A 27,294-nucleotide genomic window follows, 5' to 3' on the forward strand; every position below is an offset into this window, starting at 1 on the left:
AATCTAGATCGCACTTGAGTGTCAGCGCTTTCACCACCATTTGTTGTTCGTTGTACACCAGTGTCCATTATATCCGCCGAGAAGGAGGGGTGGAATCTTTATCGATAGGACCGTCGACTCACATTCCCCCGGTCTCTGCGCGCAATCCTACCGCGTGTGTAAGTGGCCTGTGCCTGCGTGACTTCTCACCTTGCATCCTTTTTTTCCTTTGCTCCTTGTTCAACCAGCTGGTCTATGACTGAAAATAATTGCGAATTTTAATGCTCCAAATTCAGTTAGAAGCTTTCTTGACCACTTGGACTGGGTTTGGTTGGCTCATCCGCCCAGCCACCGTTTTACTATCTGACCCGTCGGGGATCAAAGATACTATCGCATACAATTCTTCCGTACCACGCAGATCAACGCGCAACACAGGTTATTATTTCAAGGTAATAAAGTATAATCTTAAAATTAACAGAGAAAAAAATTTTTTTTTCCCTGCGCAACCGCCGCTGACTTGCTGATGTATGTACCAAAACTAGTTCACATTCCTAGCTGTCCATCACATACCCATTCGCCCAATCCTATCTGTGATCCAGGGACTGATCTCCAGCAACATTGCTTTCCTTTCCTTTTTTCCCACCGCCTCGTGGTCATGAGCTCTATGACCTCTTTTTCGCTCCCTGTTTCTTCCTACTGCTGAACTCTTTCTTCCATCTCTGCATACCCTTTCCTTTTCACCTCAAACACGCCGTCTAATGCCGTGTGCTCTCTGATTGTCCACGGCTTTTGTCGCAAATCTAGTTGGTTATCCGTTGGTATACCGATCGCGCTAACATTTGCATCGTGTGACCAGCTCTGGTTACAAGCATTATATTCTAGTGGAAACTTTTCATCTTAGTCCTTTTATTTTTTTTTTTTTTTTTCTCCCTTTCATTCTTTGTCCCCGCCATTTACGCAGTCTGTTGCTGCGACGTTCCGAACGATTTAACCCAGAACTTCAATATTCTTCTGGAACCAGCGGCAGCCTCAATTGAGGCCGGAAGTTCTTGATATCCATGCGCCTCGCATAGTTGAGTCGACCGCCGTGCAAACACTGGTCCGTTACCCCAGTATGGAAAGTATGCGCATTGTTCGCCATGATGGACTCGAAGTCGGCTCCGAGAAGCCTCTATACTCCCATTATTGTTTAGTCGGCAATGAGCAGAAACACGAATCCCCGGTCCAGTCACGAATACCCAGACACAATGGGCGATTTTCTAAAACAGCCCTGGCTCTCGAGATAGAGCTCCATACGCCAGACCCTCGCCCCTACGATCAACCCCCTCCATCCTATGACGATGCTATCAAAGACTTGCCTCCCGATTACTCTACGCTTGCGCCGTTGGCCAAGCAGAAAAACTTGTGTGGTGGATGCACGCCCTCGATAGGAACAAAAGATCCGACAGCTAGATCTAAGTCCCCTCTGGTCAATCTAGACCATCCGTTTGGTATACGAGAACATAAGGGGGCAGGCAAGAAGAAGAAAGCAAAGCAAGCCGCAGCACAACAGAGTACTCCGCCGCCGAATGACGATGGTGATAAAAGCCCACCCCCCGATGAAAAGCAGAGTGGTGGGGACGGCGGAAGCAATGCAGGTGGATCGGGAGATGGGGATGGGGGCAACGATGGTGATGGAGGTGGCGGTGATGGCGGAGACGACGATGATTGGGGAGATGCATGGAATACAGCCAGCAAGAAAAAGGACAAGAAGAAGAAAAAAGAGGAAGAAGAGGAGAAAAAGGCCGCAGAAGAAGCGGCAGCAGCCGAAGCAGCAGCTAATGCTAATAGCAATGATCTTAGCTGGGCAAACGATGGTAGTGGAAATGGCGATGATTCGTGGGCAGACTTTGCTCCGGCAGCAAAGAAGAAGAACAAAAAGAAGGACCAAGTACGATTCCCCGTTGATTTAGAGTATCATCACTAATTCCTTCATAGGGTGCTACTCTGATTGACACCGACCCCCCCTCCAATTCTTTTCTGGATATTAATTTAGGTGGCAATGCATCTCCACCAAACCTAAGCCTAGACCCCCTTGGAGGAAAATCTACTGGTGGGGGCATGGGGTTTGGCGGATGGGATAAGAGTTGGAATACGGGGAGTAAATGGGGTCTCGACTCTCTTGGTGGCATGAACGGGGACAAGGCACAGAATACCAACCCGTGGTCATTTGGTTCGGCTGATCCTTTGAATGCTTCAGTTGGATTTGGCTTTGGTTTTGGAGGTCCTCCTGGTCCTAGCAATGGAGATATCGGGACACCTGAAAAGAAGGATGACTGGGGCTTGCTGGATACTAAAAAGAAGACCGAACCAGAGCCGGAAATGGCTGATGACGATAATTGGGGCTGGGACGTCTCAACTAAGAAGAAAGATAAGAAAAAGAAGAATGGTGCTATTCTCGAGGAGTTGGAACCAGTAGTGGAGGCTCCCCCAGTAGTCGCAGATCCACCGCCGGAGCCCATTCATGAAGAGAAAAAGGAGGAGGATGACTGGACAGGCTGGAATGTCCCTACGAAGGAGAAGAAAAAGAAGGGTAAAGGTACAGCAGAGCCCGAGCCCGAGCCAGTGCTTGAACCCGAGCCCGAACCGAAGCCTGCACCAGAACCTGCACCAGAGCCTAAGCTGCCTGATGACCCACTCTACAATAACTGGGACACGCTATCATCGAAAGACCGAAAGAAACGAGAGAAGTCTCTGGTCAAGAAAGGTCTTCCTGTACCTGGCAAGGACATTGAATGGCCACCGCGTGCGCCAGCCGCGCCTGTCGAAGAGCCCGAGCCAGAACACCAACCGGAACCTGAGCCTGAACCAACGCCCGAGCCTGAGCCCGAGCCACCAGCTGAACCTGAACCGGAGCCGGCCCCAGAGCCAGAGCCCGCAGCAGAACCAGAGCCAGCACCAGCGTCTGAAGCTAAGCTGCCAGATGACGCACTCTATAACAACTGGGACAATCTTTCATCAAAAGATAGGAAGAAACGCGAGAAGTCTTTGATGAAGAAAGGCCTCCCAATTCCCGGGAAAGATTTTGAGTGGCCACCACCTGCACCTGCACCTGCACCTGCACCTGCAGCGGAGGAGCCAGTTCCAGAGCCGGAACACCAACCAGAGCCAGAACCTGTCGTTGAGCCAGAACCGGAACCTGCGGCTGCACCCGAACCAGAGCCAACACCCGAACCGGAGCCAGTAGCTGAGCCAGAACCACAGCCTGCGCCCGAAGCTAAACTGCCAGACGACCCACTCTACAATAATTGGGATGGTCTTTCATCCAAGGACCGAAAAAAGCGCGAGAAGTCATTGATTAAGAAAGGCCTCCCAGTTCCTGGTAAGGATTTCCCATGGCCTCCGCCTCCGCCACCAGAGCCTGTATTAGAGGAGCCAGCAGCAGAACCAATAGTAGAAGAAGTACCTGAACCAGTGGTGGAGCCTGAGCCAGAACCAGAACCGGAGCCAGTACTTGAGCCTGAACCTGAACCTGAGCCTGAGCCCGCACAACCTGTGCCCGAAGCTAAACTACCGGACGATCCTCTCTACAACAATTGGGACGATCTTTCATCTAAGGATCGGAAGAAGCGTGAGAAATCGTTGATGAAAAAGGGTCTACCAATTCCTGGCAAGGACTTCGACTGGCCACCAGCTCCACCGCCAGAGCCTGTGGTAGAAGAACCCGTGTACGAGCCAGAGCCAGAGCCAGAGCCAGAACCAGTACTTGAACCGGAACCTGAACCTGAACCTGAGCCTGAGCCTGAGCCTCAAACTGAGTTTGAACCGGAACCAGCACCCAAGGCTCCATCACTCCCAGATGACCCACTCTATAATAACTGGGACGACCTCTCGGCGAAAGATAAGAAAAAGCGTGAGAAATCGCTCATAAAGAAGGGTCTGCCAGTGCCTGGTAAGGATTTTGACTGGCCACCACCTCCACCACCAAAGCCAGTGGTGGAAGAGCCTGTGCAAGAGCCAGTCCCAGAACCAGAGCCGGTAGTTGAACCTGAACCTGAACCTACTCCCGAGCCCGAGCCCGAGCCCGAGCCTCAAGCTGAATTTGAACCGGAACCAGAGCCAGAACCGGAACCAGCACCCAAGGCTCCATCACTGCCAGATGACCCACTTTATAATAACTGGGACGACCTCTCATCGAAGGACCGGAAAAAGCGCGAGAAATCGCTGATAAAGAAGGGTCTGCCTATTCCAGGTAAGGATTTCGACTGGCCACCCCCTCCGCCGCCGGAGCCACTGGTGGAGGAGCCCATGCGAGATCCAGTACCGGAGCTAGAGCCAGAACCAGAACCGGAGCCCGTTCCTGAACCCCTTCCTGAAGAGCTCGAGCCTCAAGCTGAGCCTGAACCAGAACCACAACCGGAACCCCAGGCTACTCCATCATTGCCAGATGACCCACTCTACAATAACTGGGATTCTCTCTCCTCCAAGGATCGAAAGAAGCGAGAAAAATCATTAATTAAGAAAGGGTTACCTATTCCTGGTAAAGATTTCGAGTGGCCACCACAAGTGGTACCTGTAGCAGAGGAACCTATACAAGAACCAGAGCCAGAACCCATCCCTGAACCCGTTCCTCAGGAAGCCGCAGAGCCAGAGGTAATTCCTGAACCGATTACCGAAGAACCAGTTGACGATAGTTGGGGCATCTGGGCTCCTCCAAAGGATAAGAAGAAGTCCAAGAAGAGTAAGGAACCTCCACCACCGGCGCCTACTCCACCTTCTCTGGGATTATCGCCTGAACCCGACGCGTTTGACAGTATACCAGAGGAGCCTCTCTGGGATGACTTTAGCACAGGGCTTTCCAAAGAGAAGAGTTTTGTTACGGAAGAAAAGCCGTCGAAGCCAGCCAGAGGGTTCTGGGCAAGCTTTGGAGCAGCTGCGATGGGAATGCCTAAGGCCACTAAAAAGAAGTCGGCAGACAAGCCAAAATCCGCCGAGCAAATGAAAGAGCCGGAGCCCCAGCCCGAGGATGATCTGCTTATTGACGTAGGGGATGTGCCGAGAGAGGCTGGTGCGGCTGACGCGGCTGACGCGCCAGTCGCAGAAGTCGCAGAACCTCAGCCATCCGCGCCGCCAACAAAGACACCTGTTGTCACCTCAAAGACCAAGTCATCAACCAAGAACTCTGTCGCAGAGCGCATTAAGGCCCTTGAAGAGAAAAAGAAAGAAAAGTCCAAGGGAAAGTCGGCAGAAAAATCAAAGGCGAAGGAGGTGCCGCCACCAGCAGAGGATCCTTGGGAGCCTCCGCAGGAGCCTGCGCCGGAGCCAGAACCCGAACCCGAACCGGTCATAGAGAGAAGGATCTTACGAGACACCGTACCAGGAAGCTTTCCAGACGCTTTTGACGACGAATTCGATGACCTCCCACCTCCTGCCCCAGAACCACCAGCAGAGCCGGAAATACAGCCGGAGCCGGAGCCGGAGCCTCAACCTGAACCAGAACCAGAAAGGCAGCCAGAAGTCGAGCCTGAGCCAGTAGTATTGTCCAAAAAGGTCAAGAAGAAAGACAAAAAGAAAGCAAAGACTGTTGTTCCCGAGCCTCAGCCGCCTGCTCCAGAGCCTCCGGCACCCGAACTACCAGCAGAGCCAGAACCTGCGCCGGAGCCCGCGCCACTAGAAGAGGTTGTGCCTGCGGCTGAGCCTGAGCCAGAACCAGCTCCTGAACCAGCGCCCATACTACTACCCAAAGCGGAAAAGAAAAAGAAGAAGGCTAAGGCTGTTGAGCCGCAACCCGTACCAGAACCCGCACCAGAACCCGAACCAGAGCCGGTACCCTCACCCAAAGTCGAAAAGAAGAAAAAGAAGGCTAAGGCGGTTGAGCCCCAACCTGTACCCGAACCAGAGCCAGCTCCAGAATCCGTGCGAGCGCTTGATCCCGAACCTGAACCCGAGCCTGCCCCTGTCAATGTGCCGGAGCCTGAGCCCGAGCCAGCGTTTGAGCCCGCTGAGCCGCCTGCCCCAGAGCCTGAGAAGCCCATGAAGAAAGTCAGGAAAAGTAGAAGGTCAGTGCCAGTTCCAGAACCACCACCAGCTCCTCCTGCAGAAGGCCCAGTGGCCGATGCTCCAGAGGAAGCTGCTGGGGGTCATCCGACACCGCCACCCGAACCAGTTGCACCGGAGCGAGGAGCAAGGAAGGAACGCCCACGCGTTGAACGTGCTCCTGGTAGCACGTCTTGGGATATGTGGGGTGCGGCAGCCCCGCCGAGGAGATCGGATCATAGGGAAGAGAAGTATAGAAGAAGGGAGCAGTCACCATCGGGAATGGGAAGATCAAAGTCCACTAGGCACTCAAGGCCACGGGAACCAGAGGATGAGGTAGAGAGATCGCTGGAACCCGAGGAGGACAGGCAACGGGAACCTGCACACGGTCGGGGTGCGGCATTCTCGAATTTCATTTTCGGCGCACCACCGCCGCCTACCAGAACAAAGTCTAGCAGGAGACATGGCGAGTACCCTCCAAGGCACACGTCACGGCGCCCGCCTGTGGATACGGATGACACTGGATTCCCATCGCCGCCACCGGATGAGCAGTTGGAGATGCCTGATAAGGCTGCCCGCATGATGGGTGCTCCTCCATCTGGGTCAAGACGGGAGAGACCGCGTGGCACGCGGAAGAGATCCAGTATGGCCCTCTATATTCGCCTCACTCTTTATTAAGTTTACTAACACGATTATCGTAGGTGCTCGTGATCCATATGCTATCGACGACGAAGACATCGTCATGGTCAATGGGGATGATGCCGACGGCGAGCCCAAGGCTCCCTCTAGAGAGTCGCGACATTCAGAACGACGGTCGAGGAAGAAGGTAAGAGAGCAGCGGCACCTGCGACTGATACCAAAACAAGTTGGAATAAGAGCTAATGCCGCTTTCAAAATTTAGTCCCGATCACGGCAGGGAGACCTCCAGGAGGATGCTGTCATGGTCGATGCAGACCCAGCCCAGCAAAGTCCAGACATTGTTTCGGGACCCGATGACATGGCATTTGTGGAGGCTCCGCGGGAACGGCGTTTAAGACGATCAAATACCGCGCCTAAGAAACAAGAGACTGGCGGTCTCATGGGGTTGATCGGAACATTGCGTCAACACATTCGCCCTGAGCTCCCTGAACGTCAAAAGTCAAGGCCTTACCGGGACGAGGATGCCCGGTACATGACGGAGCCAGAGCGAGAAGACGCTCGGCGCCAGAGACGGGAAGAGAGGAGAAGTCGTGCAATGAGACCGGACCCTGACCGTGAGGGCTATGCTACCGATGCTGGGCCGGCAATGGTTGTCCCAGAAATTCAGATAGAAGATGTCGATGCTAGGAGAGAGGCGCGCAGAGCACGACGCACTTCTCGACAAGGCGACGTCGATCCGTATCGAGATGCCGAGTTCCAAGAAGCCGAAGAACGCCGAGCAAGACGACGGGAAAGGCAAAGGGCCCGCGAGCGCGAGATGCAAGAAATGCAACTCCGAGAGGAAGAAGAGAGAGCACAGCGACGCCGAGAGGAGAAGATGGCTCGCCGGGCTGCTCGTGAAGAGCGCCGTGCGCGGGAGGAGCAAGAAGCCCGAGAGGCGGAAGCTCAGGCACAGGAAGCCCGAGAAGCGGAGGCCCGCGAAGCCAAGGCTGCCGAACGCCGTGAACGGAGGCGGCAGCAAAGGGGGGCAGGAATGTACGAGAACCCTGGCTACGACCCAAGATCTAGAAAGCGGCACTCGCATATGGATGATAGAGCCGCTAGGGACTTCTACATGCAGGGCGGTGACCCGGACAGAACCTATCGTTCTCATCGTCAGGAAGACGACAGTGAACACGCTAGACGCCGAAGGTCCAGGGCGCCAGAGGAGATGAGACCTACCCCGATGATGCCTGGACAACGCAAAGATAAGACCTCTTCTTGGGTGAATTCCCAAGCAAGTGACCCCCCGGAACCACCGCCGGTTGTGCCAACTATGTTGGACATGCCGCCTGGTCCGGGAGAGCCCATGGATGGGGCGCATTCAATCTCATCGGACGAGGAGGCCCGACGCGACCTACGCCGGAAGGCAAGAAGACGGGCCCGATACCCCGGACTTACCGATCAGGAGATTGAAGAGGTGCGCGCTAGGAAACATGCGGCTCGGAGGTCTGAGAGAGGACAGAAGAGCAGCTCTGGTAGTGCAGACCACGAGCGAGACCATGGAATGAGATATGACCGCTACGACCAACCACCTCCTAGCTCCGGAGGGAAGCTGCCCAACTGGTTTAAAAAACTTACCAGCTTTTAAGGGTATGCTTCACAAGAGAGACCCTGCTTGATGAGCAGGGCCATATTCGACAGCGAGACGTGATGCCAGAAGATTGCTCTTTTGCATTCGATGATTGGAATGATGCAATGACTATACACCAGAAATGTTGGAAATGAACCTTGATATTGAGCTTGCATGCGTTGATGATCAGCACCCTTTTGTTTACGAAATTGTCTCTTGACTGAGATTATGTACACCTGATGCATGTATGATAACTGATGAGAATAACCGAAGACCTCTTCTTGATGAGTTAACGTCAATGAAAAGAAAAAGAAAAATATAATTGTTCATGATCTATAATACAGACCCTCCATGTGCTCTAATCGTTTACCCACCTTCACAAAACTTCACCCTCATCAGTTTCCTTCCTCCTCTTCTCCAAATACATCCTACCCCCCTCATAAATCCCCAGATAAATACTCATCCCAAAAGCCGACCAAACCGACCTCAACGCACCTCCACGAAACAACCCCCTAACGCCCTCCTCCCTCCACACCTCTCTCCCAACCGCCAACGTCCCCTTCACCTTCCCAACCGTCTTCTCCGAACCCTTCACCTCCTCCTGGCTAGCCCCCAACATAACCCTCGTCTTGACAACATCAATCGGCGTCGTAACAACCGAAGCCACAGTGCCAGCCACACCAGCCGCAACGCCCGTCAAAACCGCCCTCTCAAGCACCCCAACCTCATTCCCTCCCTCATTAACAACTCCCCCATTCTTCCCTCCCCTCCAATAATCAACAAGCCAAGCCCTCACCCCCTCAAAAACCGGAAAATGCAACCCAGTAAAGGGCAAGTTCCGGCCCACAAGCGCCGTATACCCGCTCCAGAGCCGCCAGGGCCGGTGTCTGAATTTCGCCAGCACGTGGATTGTGGCGCTTTGCGTGGCTGCTGCTGTTGTTGTTGGGGAGTTCATGTTCAGGACTTGGGCGTTCTGCTTTAGGACCTCTGCTGGGGTGAGGATTGCGCAGGAGACCATTTCACCCAGGGAGGAGGAGAGGGCGTGGATCAGGGGGGTGGGGAGGGGGTGGGTTATGGGGAGGGGGTTTGGGGGTTGGTTTTTGGATTGATGGGATTGATATTGGTATTGGGTGGAGGAGTGGGTTAGCATGCGTTTGGTGGTTTCGTAGGTTGTGAAGAATGCTCCTGCTTTTTTTGTGTTTCTTTTGGGTTAGTTTTGGGGGGTTTTAGGGTTGGGTTGGTTTATGGGCGTGTGTGTATGTTTGTATGTTTGGGTGTATGGGGGGGGAAGTGAGTATGGGCAGATGTGTAGTATAAGAACGTACATGAAGGTACAGTAGCCAGTACGACGCTCCATACCCCTTGGTATAGCCCCCGGAAGAGGACGTCTCGTTTTATAGCGCCTGTTGCGTCTTTGTAGAGGTGGTTGTAGTTTGGTGATTGGATGCGCGTTTTGAGTGTGTCCATTGGGTACACTAGGAAGTCGACGGTGACGGCTGCTATAGCGCCGGCCTTTGTTTCTTCGTTAGCTGGTTCAATTGAGGGTTCTGTTTGGTTTTTCATTTGCTACTGTAGTGGTTGGAGTTTGGGTATGAAGTGTATGTATACTAGGGCATGGTGTGCTTGGAGACTTACAACCCAGATGTCGAGGCTACTGTTATCCATTCTAATGACTCAGGGTATGTAGATTGAAATTGAAGAAATATCTATAAAACTAGTGGAAGAACTGCAGAAAAGAAAAGATATCGACTTGAATCGTCACGATAACAGGATCTTATCTAATCGGTTATCGATGCCATGATGAGGTCATTGTACTTATCAGCATCACGTGTGGCAGACATGCCCTAGCAAGACTAGGGCATACCCCATCCATTCATCAGTTGATGTAGAGGACTTGCGCAGGACAAATGGATACGAAGGTTGGAGATGGGTGAGGTAGGTAGGAACCAAGACAGTCATATCCCGTAACTCTATTCGTCACTGGAATAAACAAACAGACATATTAACAGTCAGATACAATATTTTCCCTCCCTACGCCGTAAGGTCATGCATGCAATTCCCAGAATCCCCAGTTGAGACAAATCATCATCGGTCACCTCCTCTCCTCTATTTGGCGGTCTCTCCGGGCAGCAGGTTTCCCTTGACCGCGAACATCTTACCCGTCGTCGCCGAAACGAAGCTGTCGATCTGGCGCGAGTACTGCTCCACCTGCCGGGTGTTGAGCATAGTCTCGAGGCGGCTGGGCTCCTGAGGAAGCTTGAACAGACGCTGGTACTCATCCTCAGGCAGGAGAGGCTGCTTGAGTGCCGCACGGCTGGCGTTCTCAGCCTTGCGCTTGGTTTGCCAGGCGGTGATCTTGGCCTGCTCACGAGCAAGCGAACGCTGGTAGTACTGGAAGTTGTTGGTCTCAGTGTGGTGGGTCTCGATGCTGTCCAAGAGAAGGTCGCAGTTCTTCTCGAGGAAGGGGTCGATGCTGAGAGACAAGTTGTCGTAGTTGGGGGCAAGAACGCTGTCCTTGGCGAAGGGACCCTTCTCCAGAGCAGCCAGAGAGGGGGGAAGGTCGGTAGGAGTGGACTGAGTAGGGCACTGGAGCTGGTGGATGAAAGAGGTGATCAGGTGAGAGTTGTGAATTTCAACTGGAAGCTCAACGAAGATGTCCTGGTGTCTCAGGGTGGACTTTTGAAGCCTGGAAAACGTTAGCATGCCAGTAAGACCACTTCGAGCACACGTAGCGACTGATATAACAGCTTAAGCTATGCCAACGCGGGAGAAAACATACTCCTCAGAGGTGAACTTGTTCTCCTTGAAAGCAGTCATGAACTTAGAAGACAGGCGGAAGGCCCGCAGGCTAAGGCTTCCCTGGGCACTGCGGCTGACATCGTGCACAAGAGCAACTGTCCGCTCGTTCATCTCCTTCTGGTAAAAGAACTGGTTCTCGATCACGTTCATGTTGACGAAGTTACCCATGTTCGCGCTGGTGTACCAACCGACGTTGTTCGCATCGACGTTGACCTCCCGAAGCATGCGGATCATCTCAGCCTGGTAAGCCACGTTGGCCTTCGCACGAGGCGCAGCAGCAGCCGGGTTAGGGGCGGCGTTGTCGAAGTGCGAGTCGGCGGGCATCTCAACGACTGGGAATGGGAAAGAGTTCGTGATCTCCAGGGTACCGTCCACATCCATACCGACGATCGAACCGGTCGCAGTCGTCGGGAAAGACTGAGAGGAGTGCTTGATGATCTTCATGACCACCTATATGCGAACTTTGTAAGCATTATCATCGCCGTGAAAATAGCGGGGGGTGATTTTTCGCGGTCATTATCGTACCAAGGCATCGACCTTGACGGCCGTGAGGGGAACTTCTTTCCTGGTGTAATCATTAGCAGCCATTTTAACGAACCGATTTACGGCCAGCAGCAAGACTTACTCCGCCATATTGGATGTGCTGCCCAGGTATACGTTCGACGGCGACAATGGGATGACAGTCGGCGGCGATGGTTTGTGTGGATTGAATTCATCAATTTCCCACCGCCTAGCGCCCGATGAGGATTAGCGCGCCAAGACCCTCACGGGATCAGTCTGGACACTTTGGGAACAACAACATCAGTCTTCAATATTCTGCCATGCGAATATTTCCAGAAGGAATGGAATTCTCTGGGCGCATCTTCCCCGATAATGACCGAGGCATCCCACCTCGCAATCTCCCTGTTTTGTCGCAGGTTGAGCTTATCGACCATGATACTCCTAGTTGCTCCGCCGAATACCCTACTAACTAGTACTAAGCAGCCTTCATTAAGACTAACAAGCCGTTCCCCTCATTGCCCTCTCTTCACATCATACTCCCTTGGGAACTAACACTAACATTTTTTGCAAACAATTAATAAAAATGCCTACCGAAACGTTCAACTATGGCGAAGACCACGCCCTCCAAACAGTGACAGTGACCACCTTATCAGAGACGCTCGACAATAAATACTGGATAATGTACATACTTCTCAATCTCAAATGTCCAACTTACCACACATCCACTATCGATAGGCCTACTAACCGTATGAATCCAGCTTAATCCACGGCGGCGCCTGGCGCGATCCAAACATAGACGCCATAAACTTCGCCAACCCGGCCATATCCACCCTCACCAGCTCCTCGGAATACTCTCACGTCCTCCCGCACATCACTGCATTCGCATCTATTTCCTACCGTCTAAGCCCCCATCCGGACCACCCCCAGGACCAGTCGAGCACCAACTCCCGCGAATACCGCGGCTCCAAACACCCCGAGCATATCAATGACGTGCAAGCGGCCATAGCCTTCCTGCAACGCAAGTATGGGTTCGAAGACCGGTATATACTCGTCGGCCACAGCTGTGGCGCTACGCTGGCGTTCCAGTCGGTGATGGGCCGGTTTAATGCTGGCATATCGCACGGTCCGCTGTCTGTGGTCGGTTTGGCTGGGATATATGATCTGAAGTTACTCCGGGATACCCACAAGGAGATCCCGGCGTATCAGCAGATCGTGGAGGGGGCTTTTGGGGCCGATGAGGCTGCATGGGATGCTGTGTCTCCCGCCGTGGTCAAAGGGGCTGATGGTGTTGAGGGTGGGTGGACGGCTGGGCGGTGGGCGATTCTGGCGTACTTGTCTAAGGATTCGCTTGTGGATTTCCCGCAGCAGGAGGCTATGGATGCTACCCTTCGAGCTGGGTGGCGCGATGTGCAGGCTGAGGAAAATCCGAGGTCTGTTGCGCTGCTGCCCCTAGAAGGTGAGCACGATGAATGCTGGGAGAAGGGAGCAGGACTCGCGGAGGCTATTGCTTTTGCGATTGAGAAGCACTTGGGAGGTAGCCTATGAAGAGCCTGAAGAGTCTTAATCACCTGTTTAACGGAGGTTTCCGTTTATAATGGTTCGACCTCCAATGGACTCCTACAAAAATGTAACCCGTACAAATGAAGTGCATATTACGGGAATGGTAATTGCATTGGCAATTCATATTACGTTTCCCTAAGGCGAATTATGTGTATGAAACTAGTAAACATCAGAAGAAAAGAAATTAGACCAGCCATTTTCAAAGCTTCAAACGCCCACCATGTTCGTCATCATAAATTCAGAGTACAGAGAACTGAGAGAAAGAAACTCTTCGTACGCCTACCGTTGGAGAACAGCAAGCCATAACGAAACGGCCGAACATGTCACATCAAGGGAAAGGCCCAGTTGAAAGGTGCAGGCAAGTATGTCAGATAGAGGAGGACGGGATATGGGATGATTTATGCGATAAGAAGAGGGGTGATTGGTGGGTCAAAAGCGGGTAAGGCATGGTATCGTGAAAACCAGAGAACATTAGAAATCGAAGAATGGTGACTCAAATGCCCATATCCATACGACCAGAGGCAGCGTCACCCGCAACCCGCTCCTTCGGATCGAAGCTCTGGTCTTCGTCGTCGTCATCCTCGTCATCCTCTACTTCCTCGTCTTCGACGTACGTGACTTCCATCCCAGCATCACGAAGGCGCGTCTTCATGTCCTCGCGGTACTGATCCTGCCAGCGTGCTAGCGCCGCAGCGGCGTGAACTCTGAATCCGTAAATACGAGGCTCGTAACGGCTGGTGCTCTTTTCAGGGGCCAAGCCTGGGTAAACCTGGAAAAGCATGCTAGGGAAAGAAGCTCCAAAATAGGCACCGTCGATGGAAGCATGGCGAGAGGACTTGGGGTTGTAAAGGTCTTCGCATTTGGGGCAGTAAAGCCGGACAGTGCTCATGTTTGGGATGTCATGCTGGCCCATAGGCAGAAGTGGCTGACCTTCACACATAACACGGGGGCATTTGCCGAAGTCGCCCTTCTTGTACTTGTCGACCTAGACCTCAGTCAGAGAGTTATAATACTGCGGTGGTTCTCAAGTTAGTACATACCATCTTAGCAAGACCACGAGTGGTGACGATGTATCTTGCATGGACAAGTCCATAGAGATGACGTGCCGACTTTTCAATTTGTTCGCGTAGGTCGTCATCCGCATCCAGATCAAACACATCAGTCACCAGATCCAGCGCATACTGATAGTATGGCACCTCGGTGTTGAGGCCAGTAAGGTTAAAGCGATCGGTCAAATATTCCTCATCGATTTCGCAGAAGTACTCGTTTCCACGAGAGGAGATGAACTGTGTGCGCCAATTAGCTGTCTCGTCAGAAATCGGCGGCAGGTAAACAGGGTGTCTCTGCTGAGCGGAGCGAAGAGTAGGATCGATTCTAAAGTAGTTGGGAACAACAGAAGGTGGAGGTGGAGTGCTAGACAGCTCCAACTGCTGCTGACTGGGCGAGGGAGACGCCATCTTTAGAATGCAGACGCAGAAAGGTGAGGTGATTCATGGAGCTGTGAAGTCGAGCAGAAGTGGCATCGCTTCCCGAAACGGAAATGTGTTTCTCCTTCCAAGTCCCAATGTCCGACCCCTCCTGCTGCTACTGCCACTGCCACTGCCACTGCCACTGCCACTGCATCGTCCAGTATCATCGTGCACCTTCCTCCACCTACAACCAAGTCGCAATCCCCCGCCCAGTCGCACATTGGCGCAATCGAGGATAATTTAGGAAAAGACTCACCCAATCTCTCCAGTAACTGGTATAGTCACTATCAGTCTCACTGTTGAAGTCCTCCATCATTTTGCCGGTGTTTCGTTCAAGAAAAGGGCAAGAGTTTCTGTTTCGAGTTTCTGGATCTAAAGGTAAGATTATTTTCTTGACTTTGCCTGTAGCAGTTGCTGAGAGATAACTGGGTCGGACCCCGAGCAGGAGAACCCTCAGAACCACACAGCTGGAATAATCTTCCTTGGAGACTCCACGGTCACAGCTCGAGCAATAGTACGGAGAAACGTCAAGGGTCGTGGGATTCTTGAGTGGGTGCAGTGTGTGTCTCTTCCGCACGCCGTTCCTACTGTTATCAGTGGATTATCCTCTACGGGATTAGCGCGGGGTTGGCGGTGAGGTTATTGTCCGTGCTTTCAATCACCGCCTTGGTGATCTGGGGTCGCCATCACACTAGGTAGACAGGGCGATTTTGTTCAATATGGCTGAATCCTGTCAATTGAACTGTCAAGTATGTCATGGCTACAGTTATAATCCACTGTCTGATCTTACAGCAGCTTGTTAGATAGAGCACTGATCTAGTAAGGAGGTCTTACCGACTACTGCTATGTACCTCAGCTGGTCAGAATGCACTGCATCTAAACACAAGATTACTACCATCAGCCACGGCGAATGGACTTCGTATCCTAGGCTGGGACTCTATCTGCATTTTATGTCGCAATATTCCACCGAGAGATGGCATCTCCTGAGAATTGGCGTCTCCTGTATGGATAAACAATGGACGTCATATGGATAACACTACTAGTATTTGTCTTTCGAATTGAGATTCCTAATCATGCTATCTAGTGAAGAGAGCTCATTGTAGCTTTGCATGTTTAACGTGTCGGAACCATCTCCAAGCTTGAGGAACTCATCTAGGCTATATCTAGGCTATCTAATTGTGCCAGCGGCTCCTACCTACCTCCCGAGTCCGGCAATATTCATTCCTCGACGCACTCTGTCTCTGTTTGCTGCGATGAAGACCTCGCAATCTCCGTGTCACTGTAGAAGAGAGAATAATTGGAACCGCCTTTTGACTCAGAACAGTTCAAGTCATGTTTTGAGACAGGCGTAACGAGGGGCTCGTTACCCCCAATTCGGGGGTCAAGAGACTGCTTGAACTTCTCTGAGTCAACCTCACTATATATCCTGCTAACGACAGATGGCTCACGTACATCTGTGTCTTGTTGTGCTCCAGAGACAGGTCGGACTCGGTCAGACAATGGGCAGTGTGTTTTGGCGGCCCGCTTGCTTGTGCTCATATCGCTTGCGTCTCGCTTAGATGAAACGTTTTTCTGGGAATGGAATTGTACCTGTATGACTCGGTCATGGAGTGCATCACAGTCAATACCAATACGTCCACCTAATACAACAACAGCGCCCCATGCGTTCGACGAGATAGCGCGCTCCAGCTCCTGTGCTGTATACTTCAGCTTAGTGCCTGCGAATGAGTCATCATAATCTGCAGTTGCCTGGGTTGCCTCTTCTTGCAGTTGATAGTATTCGATGAGGTTCCTCAACTTGGACCCTTCACGGTGTTAGTATCACATTATAGTGATTTACAGGTGACAACATACAATGTTTGCTCTCCTTCAGGTGATAGAACGCCAGTGCCGTAGTGGGAAGAGAGGCCACTGGGATAGGTATTGGTGATCCTTCCTGGTCATACATCTGTATCGGAAGGATACGCTGGTTGAGGAAGGCGATTTTGGAGTTCCGGAGGATTCTCTCAAAATTACCCATCTGGACCTCCAAACGATCCCCCTTGGTTTCGACCCTATCCAGCCTGGTTTCCAGTTGACCCACTTTGGCTTCGACGCTGCTCATTCTGGCTTCCAGTCCTTCCACCTTGGTCTCAACTCTATCAAACCGGTTCTCCATGTGAGTAAACTGTTTGTTGACGCTGTTGAATCCTCCTTTCATATCCATCTCCAAGGTATGGAACCTGGCATCCACGCGATCGAATCGCTCGTTGACACTCTGGAACTCTCGTTTGATATCTTTATCACGAGCTGCGAGGTCCTTGTGTATTCGATGAAACTGTGGTTGAATGGCACTTTTATAGAACTTGACCATCTCCTGGACCAAGTTCTTCTGCAATGCCTCCGTTCGCTGGGCCATAGTGTCATCCAAACGATGAGTCAAAAAGCTTTGTAAGTCATTGGACCGTTGAAGCAGAGTCTCATCCTCCTCTAACTGGCTCGAGCGCTGAAGCAAGGTCTCCTGTAACTCCGTGGACCGCCGGTCTATGGTCTCGTCGATACGTCTGGTCAAGGAATCGTGCAGCTCATTTTTCTGCTGAAACAGGATGCACTGCAAGTTGTCCACTCGTGTGTTCAAGGACTCCTGTAGGTTGTCGACCCGCTGGTTGATGTTCTGGTTGAGGCCATCAAACTGCTGCCGCATCATTGCAGCCAACGTTGTTACCTCCATGGCTAGTTTGCGGTCGTATAATACTTGTTGGAATGGTGTAGAAGTGGGTTTATGCGAAAAGATATTGTTATTGATAAAGTAATGATAATAAGGCAGAAGAAGAGGTATGTTGTAGGTTATCCATTGAAGGTCCAGATAAAGAAAGCAGCGGCCCTTAAATAGCCTTCTAGGTGACAGCAGCGACAGTGTTGTGCTGCCTTTTTCGCTACTGGGTATTGGCAAGTGAAGATGATCAGCATGCAGTTCTTTGTCTCGCCATTCACTGGTTAGGACTCACATTGCTTAATACAGTGATTGACAGTATGTTCCACTTCTGTCCGCAGTGGATCGCAGTGGATCGCAGTGGATAGAATGATTTAATGAATGAGAAGCCCTAAACTACTAAAGAACCTGACGCAGCACGGTCTCTATATTGATACTGTTCATCTGCGTTCATTGTCCTCCTCTACCTTCTTGTAAATGGCTCCCTATATTATGCGTAACAGTCAACTGTACATTTCTTACCACCCTAGGCACTGGTTCGTAGTTTATTAACTACCATCTCCCAGAATCCAACCTACAGACAATCTATACCATACCATGTCAAGCCCATCACAGTTAGACCTATCCAGAATAGTACTATTTTATCTTTACTTAGACACAACAGACCAAGTAGTAAGAGTCCCACCAGCTCTTTGTCCCCAGAACCTCTTCGTCGAAGCAAAACAAAAACATAGTATCATTTCCCTTAACAGCATTTCCCTATACTTAATCTACCCAAACATAAATCCCAGACTCATCAACCTCAATCTCTCAACCCCAGACCCATCTTACAAAGAGGGGTTGGCATTCTCAACCAACTGTTCGAAATAGGCCTGCAGAGCCATATTAGCATCGCGCCTCTAGACAAATACTCTTCAACGTTACTAACCTGGAACCAAGTACCAGCCTCAGGAGCAGGTGTCAAGGCATCAGCATATCCGCAGTGCGCATCATAGCGCTCCGCAGAGGTATCGGAGGTGCCGTCGCTCTCACCACCGGGCTTAACCCAGACGAAAGCGTCGACGAGCTCATCGCCCGTCTCGGTGGTCGGACGCACACCGAATCCGGTGTTCTTCACGTTGCACCAGTCGCCCCATTGGCTTTGGCCAGTGGGTTGGTTTCCGTTGCGGCCTGTGTGATTTGTTTTGTTAGCGGATTTGAGTCCATGTGGAAGATAAATGCAAAGGATAAATGCAAGACATACCCGTATCAACGATGAAGTGAGCATCAAAGCCAGCGCTCTTCAGCTGCGGAGCGAAGTTGTTGATGTAGGTCTTCTCGTCGCAGACCTGGCTGCCCTGGGTGTAGGAAGGACATGTGTCGATGGACCAGGCGTTGTAGTTTGCGACGTTGGTGGCCAGACCGCGCACGGCGGCGGGGGACCCTGCGTTCTTGTACACGGAGGCGTACAGCTCGGCTGCAGGGCCGATGTTGGCGGGCCAGCCGAGCCATCCTGCGTGGCCTGTTGGGTGTTAGCTTGACGGTCTGAGAGTATTGTGTAGGGGGATGGTGCGCACCGGCATCAAGATACATGGCAACGTTGGGCAGGTTCAGCTGCTTCAGGGCGTAGTCGGTACATTCCAGATAGGCGTCCTGGGCGTTGGCGCACTTTTCGACGTTGAGGTTGGTGACCAGGTTGGCCAGACTGTCGGGCTCTGGTAGATGTTCGTGAGTTATATATTCTTAAGAAACCACATTTGGGAATGTGTGTTGGGTGTAGACTCACCGATAACCAGGATGATCTGCGTGTCCGAGTACTTCTCCACCTGCTCCCGGATGGAATCAATATACGCCTTGTACTTCTCGACTCCACCGTCGCTGATCAGGAACTCTCCGTTACTGGCCAACGCCGCGCAGTCCCGGTCAGGCAGATCGTACACGACGAAGATACCCGCTGTCTTCGCGCCGGCGTCGTTCTTGCTCTTGATATCTTCGAGGAATTCGCCCATTGTGGGGACTTTGGCTGTTGTGTCACTGGGGTTGTCTATTAGTGGTTGTTTTTAGTTTCAGAGTAAGGGAAGATATCATACAGCCAGTGGAAAGACGGAACGTTGGCCGCAGCGCTGGCCTTCTCAGCCAGCTCGCCGGTCATGGATGGAATAGCAAGGCTCTCCACCTCGGACTTGTAGTACGGGTTCACGTAGAGGTCATATCCTTCGAATGGGTTTCCACCAGCTGTCGCCGTGGGAGCAGGGGCGCTCGACGCCGGAACAGACGACGAAGGAGACGGGGTGACGCTCGCCTGGGGGAGAGCACTGGCAGCGGAGAAAAGCAAGGGCGACAGCGCCCACAGGGCCTGCATGTTGGGGGTATGCATTCTGAACGGTCGAAGTAACTTGTTATCCACGATACTCTGAGCTGGTGTACTGGACTACCACGGGGTATCGAGTCCCCTTTATAGTACACATTTCTCCGTCTAAATGAACTTCATGCAGAGGAATTGCCGAAAACTGGAGAAACGTAATTCGGCTAAAGACAAATAACCCCGGGTCTTCAACTCCGGCACCCTGTTTCATCCTTTTCATTTCAGATGCAGGCGTCGTTCCTTCAGAAGCCAAGACGGAAGCCCCCGTACCAGAACGGGCGCGGAGTGGGTGATCGTCATTCCATCGGCATTTGTCAGGGCTTAGTGTGGTTGTTTATTGCAGTACCTGGCAGATTGAGACATGTTCAGATTTAATTGAGCTTGTGTTGCACGGACTCGTGTAAATAGGCTATGTGTTCTGCACAACAGCCGACCCACATGAACACAATCTCATGATGACAGAAGCAATGTCTGGAAATTTTTATAGGCAAAGAAACCCTACCGTGCCGTCCTGAGAGAGTGAGTCCCGGACGCTAACAACTTCTAGTATTAGAAGGGCCCTCACTTCCAAAGGTTGGTCCACAGCTTGATGGAAGGCCAAAGAGCAATGCCGATTTGCGAGAGATCTACCAGTATCTTTACAATTTATCCGACTGTCAATTACATCACCTTTCTTATATTGAGATGGACTAGCTGATTACTATTTGGCGTGGCCCCTTTATAATTGTTGCACTTTAATTAGTTTACGACGAATAGCATTAGACATTGCTTGTATATACCCCGGACAGAATTGTCCACCCCGCATCTTCCACGGCTCGACGGATTCCGGGCCGAAATCATTACTAGTTAAGGACCATACGTGAGTCGTTTCACTATCCGGAGCGGATTGGGTAGATATTCCACTGCTGGGGTAAAACAGGTAGTGCCCTACTTACCGGATCTGAACCCTATTGGAGAGTTTTTCGCCGAACTGAAGGTCTCCATTAAGCGTACCTGGTGCTACTATGAAGGAGATCCGATAGGGGATTGGGTATTTTCTCGAATGGTGCATTGATAAGGTTGGTGCTAAGGAAGAGAGGGTTAGAGGATAGAAATCCTCATCTATATTCCATCGCCCAAGACAATATATGCCATTTTTAGCCTCGCTTCCTTAGCCAGCTTGGTTAACAACACACCTTCGTTTTCTCCGCACTATTCCTCAATAGGTCAGTTCAGCAGGATTAAATAAGCCCTTTTTAGAAACAAAAGACCCCGAACATGTTTAGAACGTGAAGCGTGTGCGCGTGTGAGAGAAGCATCTATGGAGAAAAATAGAGAGTAGCGGCTATTACTCGATTATAGACGTAACAATGCCGAAGCCAAGGATCTTACCACCCTCATGGATGATGAAGTTCTGGCCTTTTCTCATCGCAATCGGCACGGTCAGGTTGACCGTGATGGACAGGTTATCACCGGGCTTCACCGTTTCCCTACTCCCCGGAAACGAGATAGAACCTTTCAGATCTATCCTACGGAAGTAGAACTGCGGTTGGTAGTGGTTGGGGAACGGTGTAGCGCGACCACCCTCATCCACGCCCAGCACGTACACTTCCGCTTTGACATCCGCGCACCACCTGGCCGTGCCCGGCGTGGCCAGCACGCAACCGCGCTCCACGTCCTCACGCTTGATGCCACGTAGCAGGACACCCACGTTCTCCCCTGCCTCCGCCATGTCTACCGGCCTGCGGAACATCTCAACGCCCATACACACTGTCCCGGTCGTAGTGCCGACGCCCAGGACCTCTACTTGGTCGCCGACTCGGATCACGCCGCGCTCCACACGGCCCGTGGCCACCATGCCACGACTAGAATGTGGGAAAGTCTCTTCAACCGGCATCCAGAACGGATCAGACAGCGCTCCCTCTGGCTCCTGGATGTACGCGTCCAACGCCTCCCCTAGACGTACGATCGCGCGCTCGCCCAGCTCGCCCCCGACTCCATTCAGCGCCTGCTGCGCCGAGCCCCTGATAATCGGCACGTCATTGCCCGGGAAGTCGTACGTGCGCAGCAGCTCGCGCACTTTCGTCTCCACCTGGCCGAGCTGCTGGTCATTAACCATGTCGCACTTGTTCAGAAATACGACGATGCGTGCCACGCCAGCTTGCCGTGCCAGTCGAACCTGCTCGCGTGTCTGCGGCATCGGGCCCTCCGTGGCCGACACGACCAGGATGGCGCCGTCCATCTGCACTGCGCCGCCGAGCACGTTCTTGATGTAGTCAGCGTGCCCCGGGAAGTCTACCTGACCGTAGCAGTGCGTCTGGGTCTCATACTCGATGTGGGCGGCCCAGGTGGTGGTACCATGGACTTTCTTCTCAGGCGCGTTGGCAATCTCCCCATATGTCTTGGACTTGGTGGCCAGCGTCTTGGTGATGGCAGCCGTCAGGGTCGTCTTACCATGGTCGTTTTGACCAATGGTACTGATGTTGAAGTAGGGCTTGCTACTCGAAGACATGTTACTGGCGTCCAATGTACTAGTATCGATGGCGAGCAGAAGTGTGTCTTAGGACAAAAGGGTGGGGGGAAAGCTGTATGTCAGAGATAGATGCGGGGCCGTTTTTTCTCTTTTTCATTTTGTTCTGTGTGCGCAGTGTTGATCCCTCAGACGCCACAAAGCATAATGAAGAGGGCAACATGCCCTTCTTTCTTGTGCACATATGATGAGCTAGTATGGCTACCACAGGGAAGGAGAATAAATGCAACATCGTTAGAATATGAGCAGAACGATCTGATTTTTCCTGGGTTAGTCTTAGAAAACAGCCGGGCTATATCATAGAGGATGAAGGTACAAGCATTTATCCAGTCAGATCTAAATCTCGATCGAACTCGGGAAGATCCGTCAGCTTGTGGGGCTGTACCGTCCATCGGAAGAAACAAGACGCATGTTCTCCTACCAGAGTGAACCCTCCACAGGAGTGCAGCTTGGTTTGGTACAAAGTAAATAAAATGACCGTAAACAAGTAGACGAAGACTGATATTCCTGAATGAGACGGAAGAAGTTGCACTCTAAACATCTCCCGTTTCAGGTATGGGACTGTAATCCCGGCAATCTGCATAATTTCTCCGTCTCACCATGAACGACTGAATATTTCCGGGGCAATGCATCAAGATTGCTACAACCCGTACCTAGGCACCTTGGATGACTGTATTTAGGTTTTGCTGATCGCCGTTTGAAATTGATTGTGAAGGTATCCTCGGTCCGCGAGTCGTGTATCTCCGCCGCCAAGATGCGGAGTAGTTTCTGCAGGAAATTATAACAATTTATATGGAGACGGTTGAGTCGGCTTGACGGGCCGAGTTCCCGGGAGGGATTACTTATCAGCGTAATGTATAACTAAGTAGTTATTATATTGTGTTTGAAGTTATGGATATAATGACAGCTACGAGACGGTAATGGACTGAATCAAACGGATTTCTTGTAGTTCCGTCTGGGATAGTATAAACAGAAGTTTATCTTCCTTTACGCTGTACTTCAGTCTATTGTCATACATTTCATATCGTTGGTTGGTGAAAGGAATGTTATTGAAGGATATCATTGGTACATTAGTATCAACCAAGGTCAACTTCATTGACGTTGCTAATAGAGCAATACTCCTGTATCAAGGAGTCGCCAGTGCTCGATTACTTTACTTTCTCCCTTTTCTCCCACTGGAGTGGATCGTTCGTTCCTTTGTAGCTCATAACGTGTTTGATCCAATATAGAGGCTGACCGCGCTAGCATTATACCCGGATTGCAGTGGGTAAAGTGTCAACCTGGAGTTGGATGGGTAGTAGTACATACAAGGCAGGGCTCGATATACGAAGAACTTGTAGGTATACAGGTAATGATGATTCAATTTATATATTTCACTAATAGCCAATAGGGTTGATCACACCTCAGATATACGGTGTCTGTTCGCACAATAAACAAAAGAAATTATAGTAAATAAAGACTGTCAAAGCCTGTGTAGAACATGGAAACGCGGTTAGCTAAGAAATTGGAGGAGCACGGTTGCACTCGGCAAGAAATCGATGTAACCCGTCCGATCCCTCATATTCAGAAGCACTCTCAGGGAACCCGGTACTGGTGATCTCATGGAAGTATGCGCGGTCGCCGAGTTCGCTGATATTGATACTTGAATACCCAGATGACGAGGATTGCTGCCATGGATTCTCACCGAACATAGTTACATCTTCGAAACTGAGCTTCGGCCCATAGTTTCCGAGAAGCTCCGGTGAAGCCTCTGTGTTGTTCTCTGAAGACATCATAGCCTGCCAATCAACTGCTTCGGGCGCTTGTGACTCAGAGACCCCCCTCGAGAAGAGGTAATCCAGCGTCTCCGGTGACCCGGGAACACTGGGGGCAAAGGGGAAGAGAAGTGCAAGGTCGGCACCCGTACGAATATCGAAGTCCTCGTCTTGCATGATCTTCCCTCGTTGGACGCCAACCTCGTCACAGAGCCGTTCGACAGTGGCTGCGTCACAGCCAGGGAATCGCACCCGGAGCGTCGACTTGTCGTGAAGCAAGATAGGCAGATCTCCCAGGGTGGACAGGCGTTTGAGGTCGTTGAGTACAGCAGCCAAGTCCTTGAGAGCACGCGCAAAGTCGGCAGAGAGGAAGTCCAAAAGGCCGTCCGAGTTGATGGTCTCGGAAGCGAAGGCTCCGGACGGATCAAACTTCTTCTGCAGACCAAAAGCGGTGATGGTAGGGGAGAGCTGGAAGTCAACAAAGGATCCCGGTGCAGTCCGAGGGATTCCCGTCATCTTCCGTTCAGCCTGATCTTGAAGGGCGCTCACGGCTTTGTACTTCTTGTTTCCGCTGACTTCGTCAATGCCGTCAAACCGGACCTTCTGTCCTGAAAGGAAGAATGCCCGGACCCCCATGGATACATTTTGAATGACCTGAGCGGGTGCAGCTGGGCCATGAGAGAAATACCGGGCACCACCGATCCGGCCGGCCCCTGCAGTATAGCCTCCCGCCGTACGGCCGAGAGTACCGCCGGTCAAGTTTGGGCGAAGAGTTGACGCAAAGGGTGCTTGAGAGGTAAGACGGCTGATGTTCGACGCAACGCGGGATGTCTTGTAGGCCGCACGGTCGCCCTGCAGTCCAGTTCGGAGATAAGAAACGAAGGTTCTCGCCCGAGTGGAATAGTGGCGGCGACGGGCCTGGCGAATTGCTGCAGCGCGGTTGATCGGCTGGTTTGGAGTTATGCGTGCATAAGCTGGCTGGAATCGTAGGCCTCCATGTTGCACTTGCTCTGGGAACTTTGTCCTTATGGCTTTGCAGGCCTTCTCGTAGGCAAACCTGGGGCGGCGTCAGAACGGAGATATAGTCCGGGTGGAGTGGATACGTGATTTACTTACCTAGCTGCTCTCCAAAACTTTGGGAGCAGCAGGTGCCCGCTGGAAGGCGGCATCCTGATGCTGATGAAGAGAGATAGTCTAATCGAGACACGAAGATGGGGAAACCATCTACGAAATGGATAAGAGATCCAGGGAGATGGAGGAGATGACGGATGCGTGCCTGATGATAACGGCACGACGTGGCGGTGCAGCACATGATCGCCACTGCGTCATTGCCCATTCGAGTCATCCCCACGTGACCATCCGGTTCCCGCCGTTCGACATTCGTACCGCGACTGTCGCCATCAATTGAGCCCTGTCATAATTCTTGCTAATTCGCCATATAAAATTCCTTATAATGGAGTACAGTGGAGCCTTTGACCAATTGTATAAATTTAGACAGTATATAGTAATGGCGTGCTTTGCTATCATTTAGTATTAAAATCTTACCTATATAACACAGTAACACCGAAACTGTATATATTTCACACTACAAATGGTTATGAGGTACGGTGACTACTCCGTACAGCGGAACTCAATAGATATAATATGAATTATATAGAGCCTTCAAATTTCCGTTACAGCCAGTCTGTATGGGAAAACTTACTAAATATAATCCCCCGATACGAGCAATTTAAATCGCGTGCTAACTGAATTGCTTATCGGGTATTTAACTGAACTAGGAGAAAGACAGTTCCCCACCCTAGAGGGGAAATTGACATCATGCCGCTGGATGGACCTGCCCTAACATTCGGCCTCTTCTGGTAGCTTATAAATGGTCTTGTGTACCCCTCGTTTATAACCTTTCGCTCGTGCTCTTTGTCTGAATTCCTTGTTCTGATTCTTGATCTTGACACGTTTCAATAAAATACCCTTTTTCCCTACTCAATTGCACAAAATGGCCAGCCTCGAGCACACCAAGTGAGTCCCTAGATCCTTAGGTATAGGAAATGAACATCAATTGACATAATTAAACTATAGAAAGACCTACACCCTGAACACCGGGGCCAAGATTCCCGCCATTGGTCTGGGAACCTGGCAATCCAAGCCCAACGAAGTGCGCGAAGCCGTGAAGAATGCTCTCCTGAAGGGCTACCGCCACATTGACACGTACGTTGTCCCAATTGCCCCAACTCCACCTGAAGTACAAGCAATAAAACTAACCCAACCAGCGCCCTCGCCTATGGCAACGAAGCCGAAGTCGGCCAAGGCATCAAGGACTCCGGCGTGCCGCGCGAGCAGATCTGGATCACCACTAAGCTGGACAACACCTGGCACCACCGCGTGTCCGAGGGCATCGAGTCGTCCCTGAAGGACCTAGGCGTGGAGTACGTGGACCTCTACCTTGTGCACTGGCCCAGCAGCACCGACCCCAACGACAAGTCCAAGCACCTCCCGGACTGGGACTTCATCAAGACCTGGCAAGAGGTGCAGAAGCTCCCCGCCACCGGCAAGGTCCGCAACATTGGGGTCTCGAACTTCGGCATCAAGAACCTCGAGAAGCTCCTCAACGACCCCAGCACGAAGATCGTCCCCGCCGTCAACCAGATCGAGCTGCACCCCAACAACCCCTCCCCCAAGCTGGTGGCCTACAATACCTCCAAGGGCATTCACTCGACCGGGTACTCTTGTCTCGGGTCAACCAACTCGCCTCTGTACAAGGACCCTACGCTGCTGCAGCTTGCCGAGAAGAAGGGTAAGACCCCCCAGCAGTGTCTGCTGCAGTGGGGTATCCAGAAGGGGTGGAGTGTGATCCCGAAGTCGGTGAGCAAGGAGCGCATTGATGGGAACTTTGAGCTGGATGGATGGAACCTGACCGATGAGGAGGTCGCTCAGCTCGATAACTTGAAGGATCGGTTTAAGGTCTGCGGTGATAGCTGGCTTCCTATCAAGGTCTTCTTTGGTGATGATGAGTAGATTTTGATATTGTGATTATAACGGCCCCATGGCATTTAGAGTATAGATATCCCCGAATTTGAATTGTATATACAAAGTCATCCATAACCCCCAATTAATCAACATCTTCTAGATAGCCAATTCAAGATATGCACCCCCTGTGTATCTTTGTATGTTAGGCTGATATCAACTGTTAAATAGGAGAATACTCACTATCTAAAGCATCGTGGGGATTGTCTCGCTGAGATGCCATTTGTGAAATTGGCTGATCCGTCTGCAGTACCGCATCACACAAACAAAATTTCTGTTTCTCTATCAGATGATCAGTCTTCGATATTCTCGGCTGTGACTAGATTCATATCCTCACAATGACAGCGTCGAAAGAAGAGCAGCGATATCAACGTTGAATATTTCAATATACCTGGCTAAA

At 51.5% G+C, this 27,294-nt stretch overlaps 10 protein-coding genes across 10 annotated transcripts; 3 read left to right on the plus strand and 7 right to left on the minus strand.

Moving 5' to 3' along the window:
* The first annotated feature begins 4,431 nt into the window (after positions 1-4,431).
* On the plus strand, positions 4,432-8,674 carry BDV37DRAFT_243319 (uncharacterized protein). The gene is made up of 3 exons (XM_032081423.1): positions 4,432-6,637; positions 6,696-6,820; positions 6,896-8,674. The coding sequence occupies exons 1-3, from the start codon at positions 4,897-4,899 to the stop codon at positions 8,261-8,263; spliced, it is 3,234 nt and encodes a 1,077-aa protein (XP_031943479.1). The 5' UTR covers positions 4,432-4,896; the 3' UTR covers positions 8,264-8,674.
* On the minus strand, positions 8,129-9,910 carry BDV37DRAFT_292387 (putative mitochondrial carrier protein; the record flags this gene model as incomplete). The annotated part of the gene is made up of 3 exons (XM_032089172.1): positions 8,129-9,433; positions 9,571-9,757; positions 9,881-9,910. The coding sequence occupies 3 exons, from the start codon at positions 9,908-9,910 to the stop codon at positions 8,622-8,624; spliced, it is 1,029 nt and encodes a 342-aa protein (XP_031943480.1). The 3' UTR covers positions 8,129-8,621.
* Positions 9,911-9,953: 43 nt separating this feature from the next.
* BDV37DRAFT_243324 (putative eukaryotic translation initiation factor 3 subunit EifCh) lies at positions 9,954-11,709 on the minus strand. Its single transcript, XM_032081424.1, has 4 exons — positions 11,670-11,709; positions 11,570-11,609; positions 11,025-11,494; positions 9,954-10,931 (listed from the first exon to the last, which is right to left on the minus strand). Exons 1-4 carry the CDS (start codon positions 11,675-11,677, stop codon positions 10,352-10,354), a joined length of 1,098 nt encoding a protein of 365 aa, XP_031943481.1. The 5' UTR covers positions 11,678-11,709; the 3' UTR covers positions 9,954-10,351.
* Positions 11,710-11,891: 182 nt separating this feature from the next.
* On the plus strand, positions 11,892-13,171 carry BDV37DRAFT_68072 (arylformamidase). The gene is made up of 2 exons (XM_032091051.1): positions 11,892-12,226; positions 12,304-13,171. Exons 1-2 carry the CDS (start codon positions 12,129-12,131, stop codon positions 13,088-13,090), a joined length of 885 nt encoding a protein of 294 aa, XP_031943482.1. The 5' UTR covers positions 11,892-12,128; the 3' UTR covers positions 13,091-13,171.
* A 427-nt stretch (positions 13,172-13,598) lies between these two features.
* On the minus strand, positions 13,599-14,562 carry BDV37DRAFT_281076 (casein kinase II subunit beta; the record flags this gene model as incomplete). The annotated part of the gene is made up of 2 exons (XM_032086737.1): positions 13,599-14,090; positions 14,146-14,562. The coding sequence occupies 2 exons, from the start codon at positions 14,560-14,562 to the stop codon at positions 13,599-13,601; spliced, it is 909 nt and encodes a 302-aa protein (XP_031943483.1).
* A 797-nt stretch (positions 14,563-15,359) lies between these two features.
* BDV37DRAFT_292389 (uncharacterized protein) lies at positions 15,360-16,972 on the minus strand (the record flags this gene model as incomplete). The annotated part of the gene is made up of 3 exons (XM_032089173.1): positions 15,360-15,881; positions 15,942-16,379; positions 16,654-16,972. The coding sequence occupies 3 exons, from the start codon at positions 16,970-16,972 to the stop codon at positions 15,793-15,795; spliced, it is 846 nt and encodes a 281-aa protein (XP_031943484.1). The 3' UTR covers positions 15,360-15,792.
* Positions 16,973-18,093: 1,121 nt separating this feature from the next.
* On the minus strand, positions 18,094-19,607 carry cbhC (putative cellobiohydrolase; the record flags this gene model as incomplete). Its single annotated transcript, XM_032086738.1, has 6 exons — positions 18,094-18,138; positions 18,195-18,436; positions 18,510-18,767; positions 18,823-18,960; positions 19,032-19,279; positions 19,336-19,607. The coding sequence occupies 6 exons, from the start codon at positions 19,605-19,607 to the stop codon at positions 18,094-18,096; spliced, it is 1,203 nt and encodes a 400-aa protein (XP_031943485.1).
* A 1,330-nt stretch (positions 19,608-20,937) lies between these two features.
* On the minus strand, positions 20,938-22,101 carry BDV37DRAFT_281079 (elongation factor Tu; the record flags this gene model as incomplete). Its single annotated transcript, XM_032086739.1, has 1 exon — positions 20,938-22,101. One exon carries the CDS (start codon positions 22,099-22,101, stop codon positions 20,938-20,940), a length of 1,164 nt encoding a protein of 387 aa, XP_031943486.1.
* Positions 22,102-23,029: 928 nt separating this feature from the next.
* On the minus strand, positions 23,030-25,141 carry BDV37DRAFT_243331 (uncharacterized protein). Its single transcript, XM_032081425.1, has 2 exons — positions 24,990-25,141; positions 23,030-24,930 (listed from the first exon to the last, which is right to left on the minus strand). Exons 1-2 carry the CDS (start codon positions 25,040-25,042, stop codon positions 23,616-23,618), a joined length of 1,368 nt encoding a protein of 455 aa, XP_031943487.1. The 5' UTR covers positions 25,043-25,141; the 3' UTR covers positions 23,030-23,615.
* A 360-nt stretch (positions 25,142-25,501) lies between these two features.
* On the plus strand, positions 25,502-27,152 carry gcy1 (putative glycerol dehydrogenase Gcy1). Its single transcript, XM_032091053.1, has 3 exons — positions 25,502-25,889; positions 25,950-26,078; positions 26,141-27,152. The coding sequence occupies exons 1-3, from the start codon at positions 25,867-25,869 to the stop codon at positions 26,883-26,885; spliced, it is 897 nt and encodes a 298-aa protein (XP_031943488.1). The 5' UTR covers positions 25,502-25,866; the 3' UTR covers positions 26,886-27,152.
* Positions 27,153-27,294: the final 142 nt, after the last annotated feature.

This window comes from Aspergillus pseudonomiae (assembly GCF_009193645.1).
Source record: "Aspergillus pseudonomiae strain CBS 119388 unplaced genomic scaffold BDV37scaffold_18, whole genome shotgun sequence".
NCBI classification, from domain to species: Eukaryota; Fungi; Ascomycota; class Eurotiomycetes; order Eurotiales; family Aspergillaceae; genus Aspergillus; species Aspergillus pseudonomiae.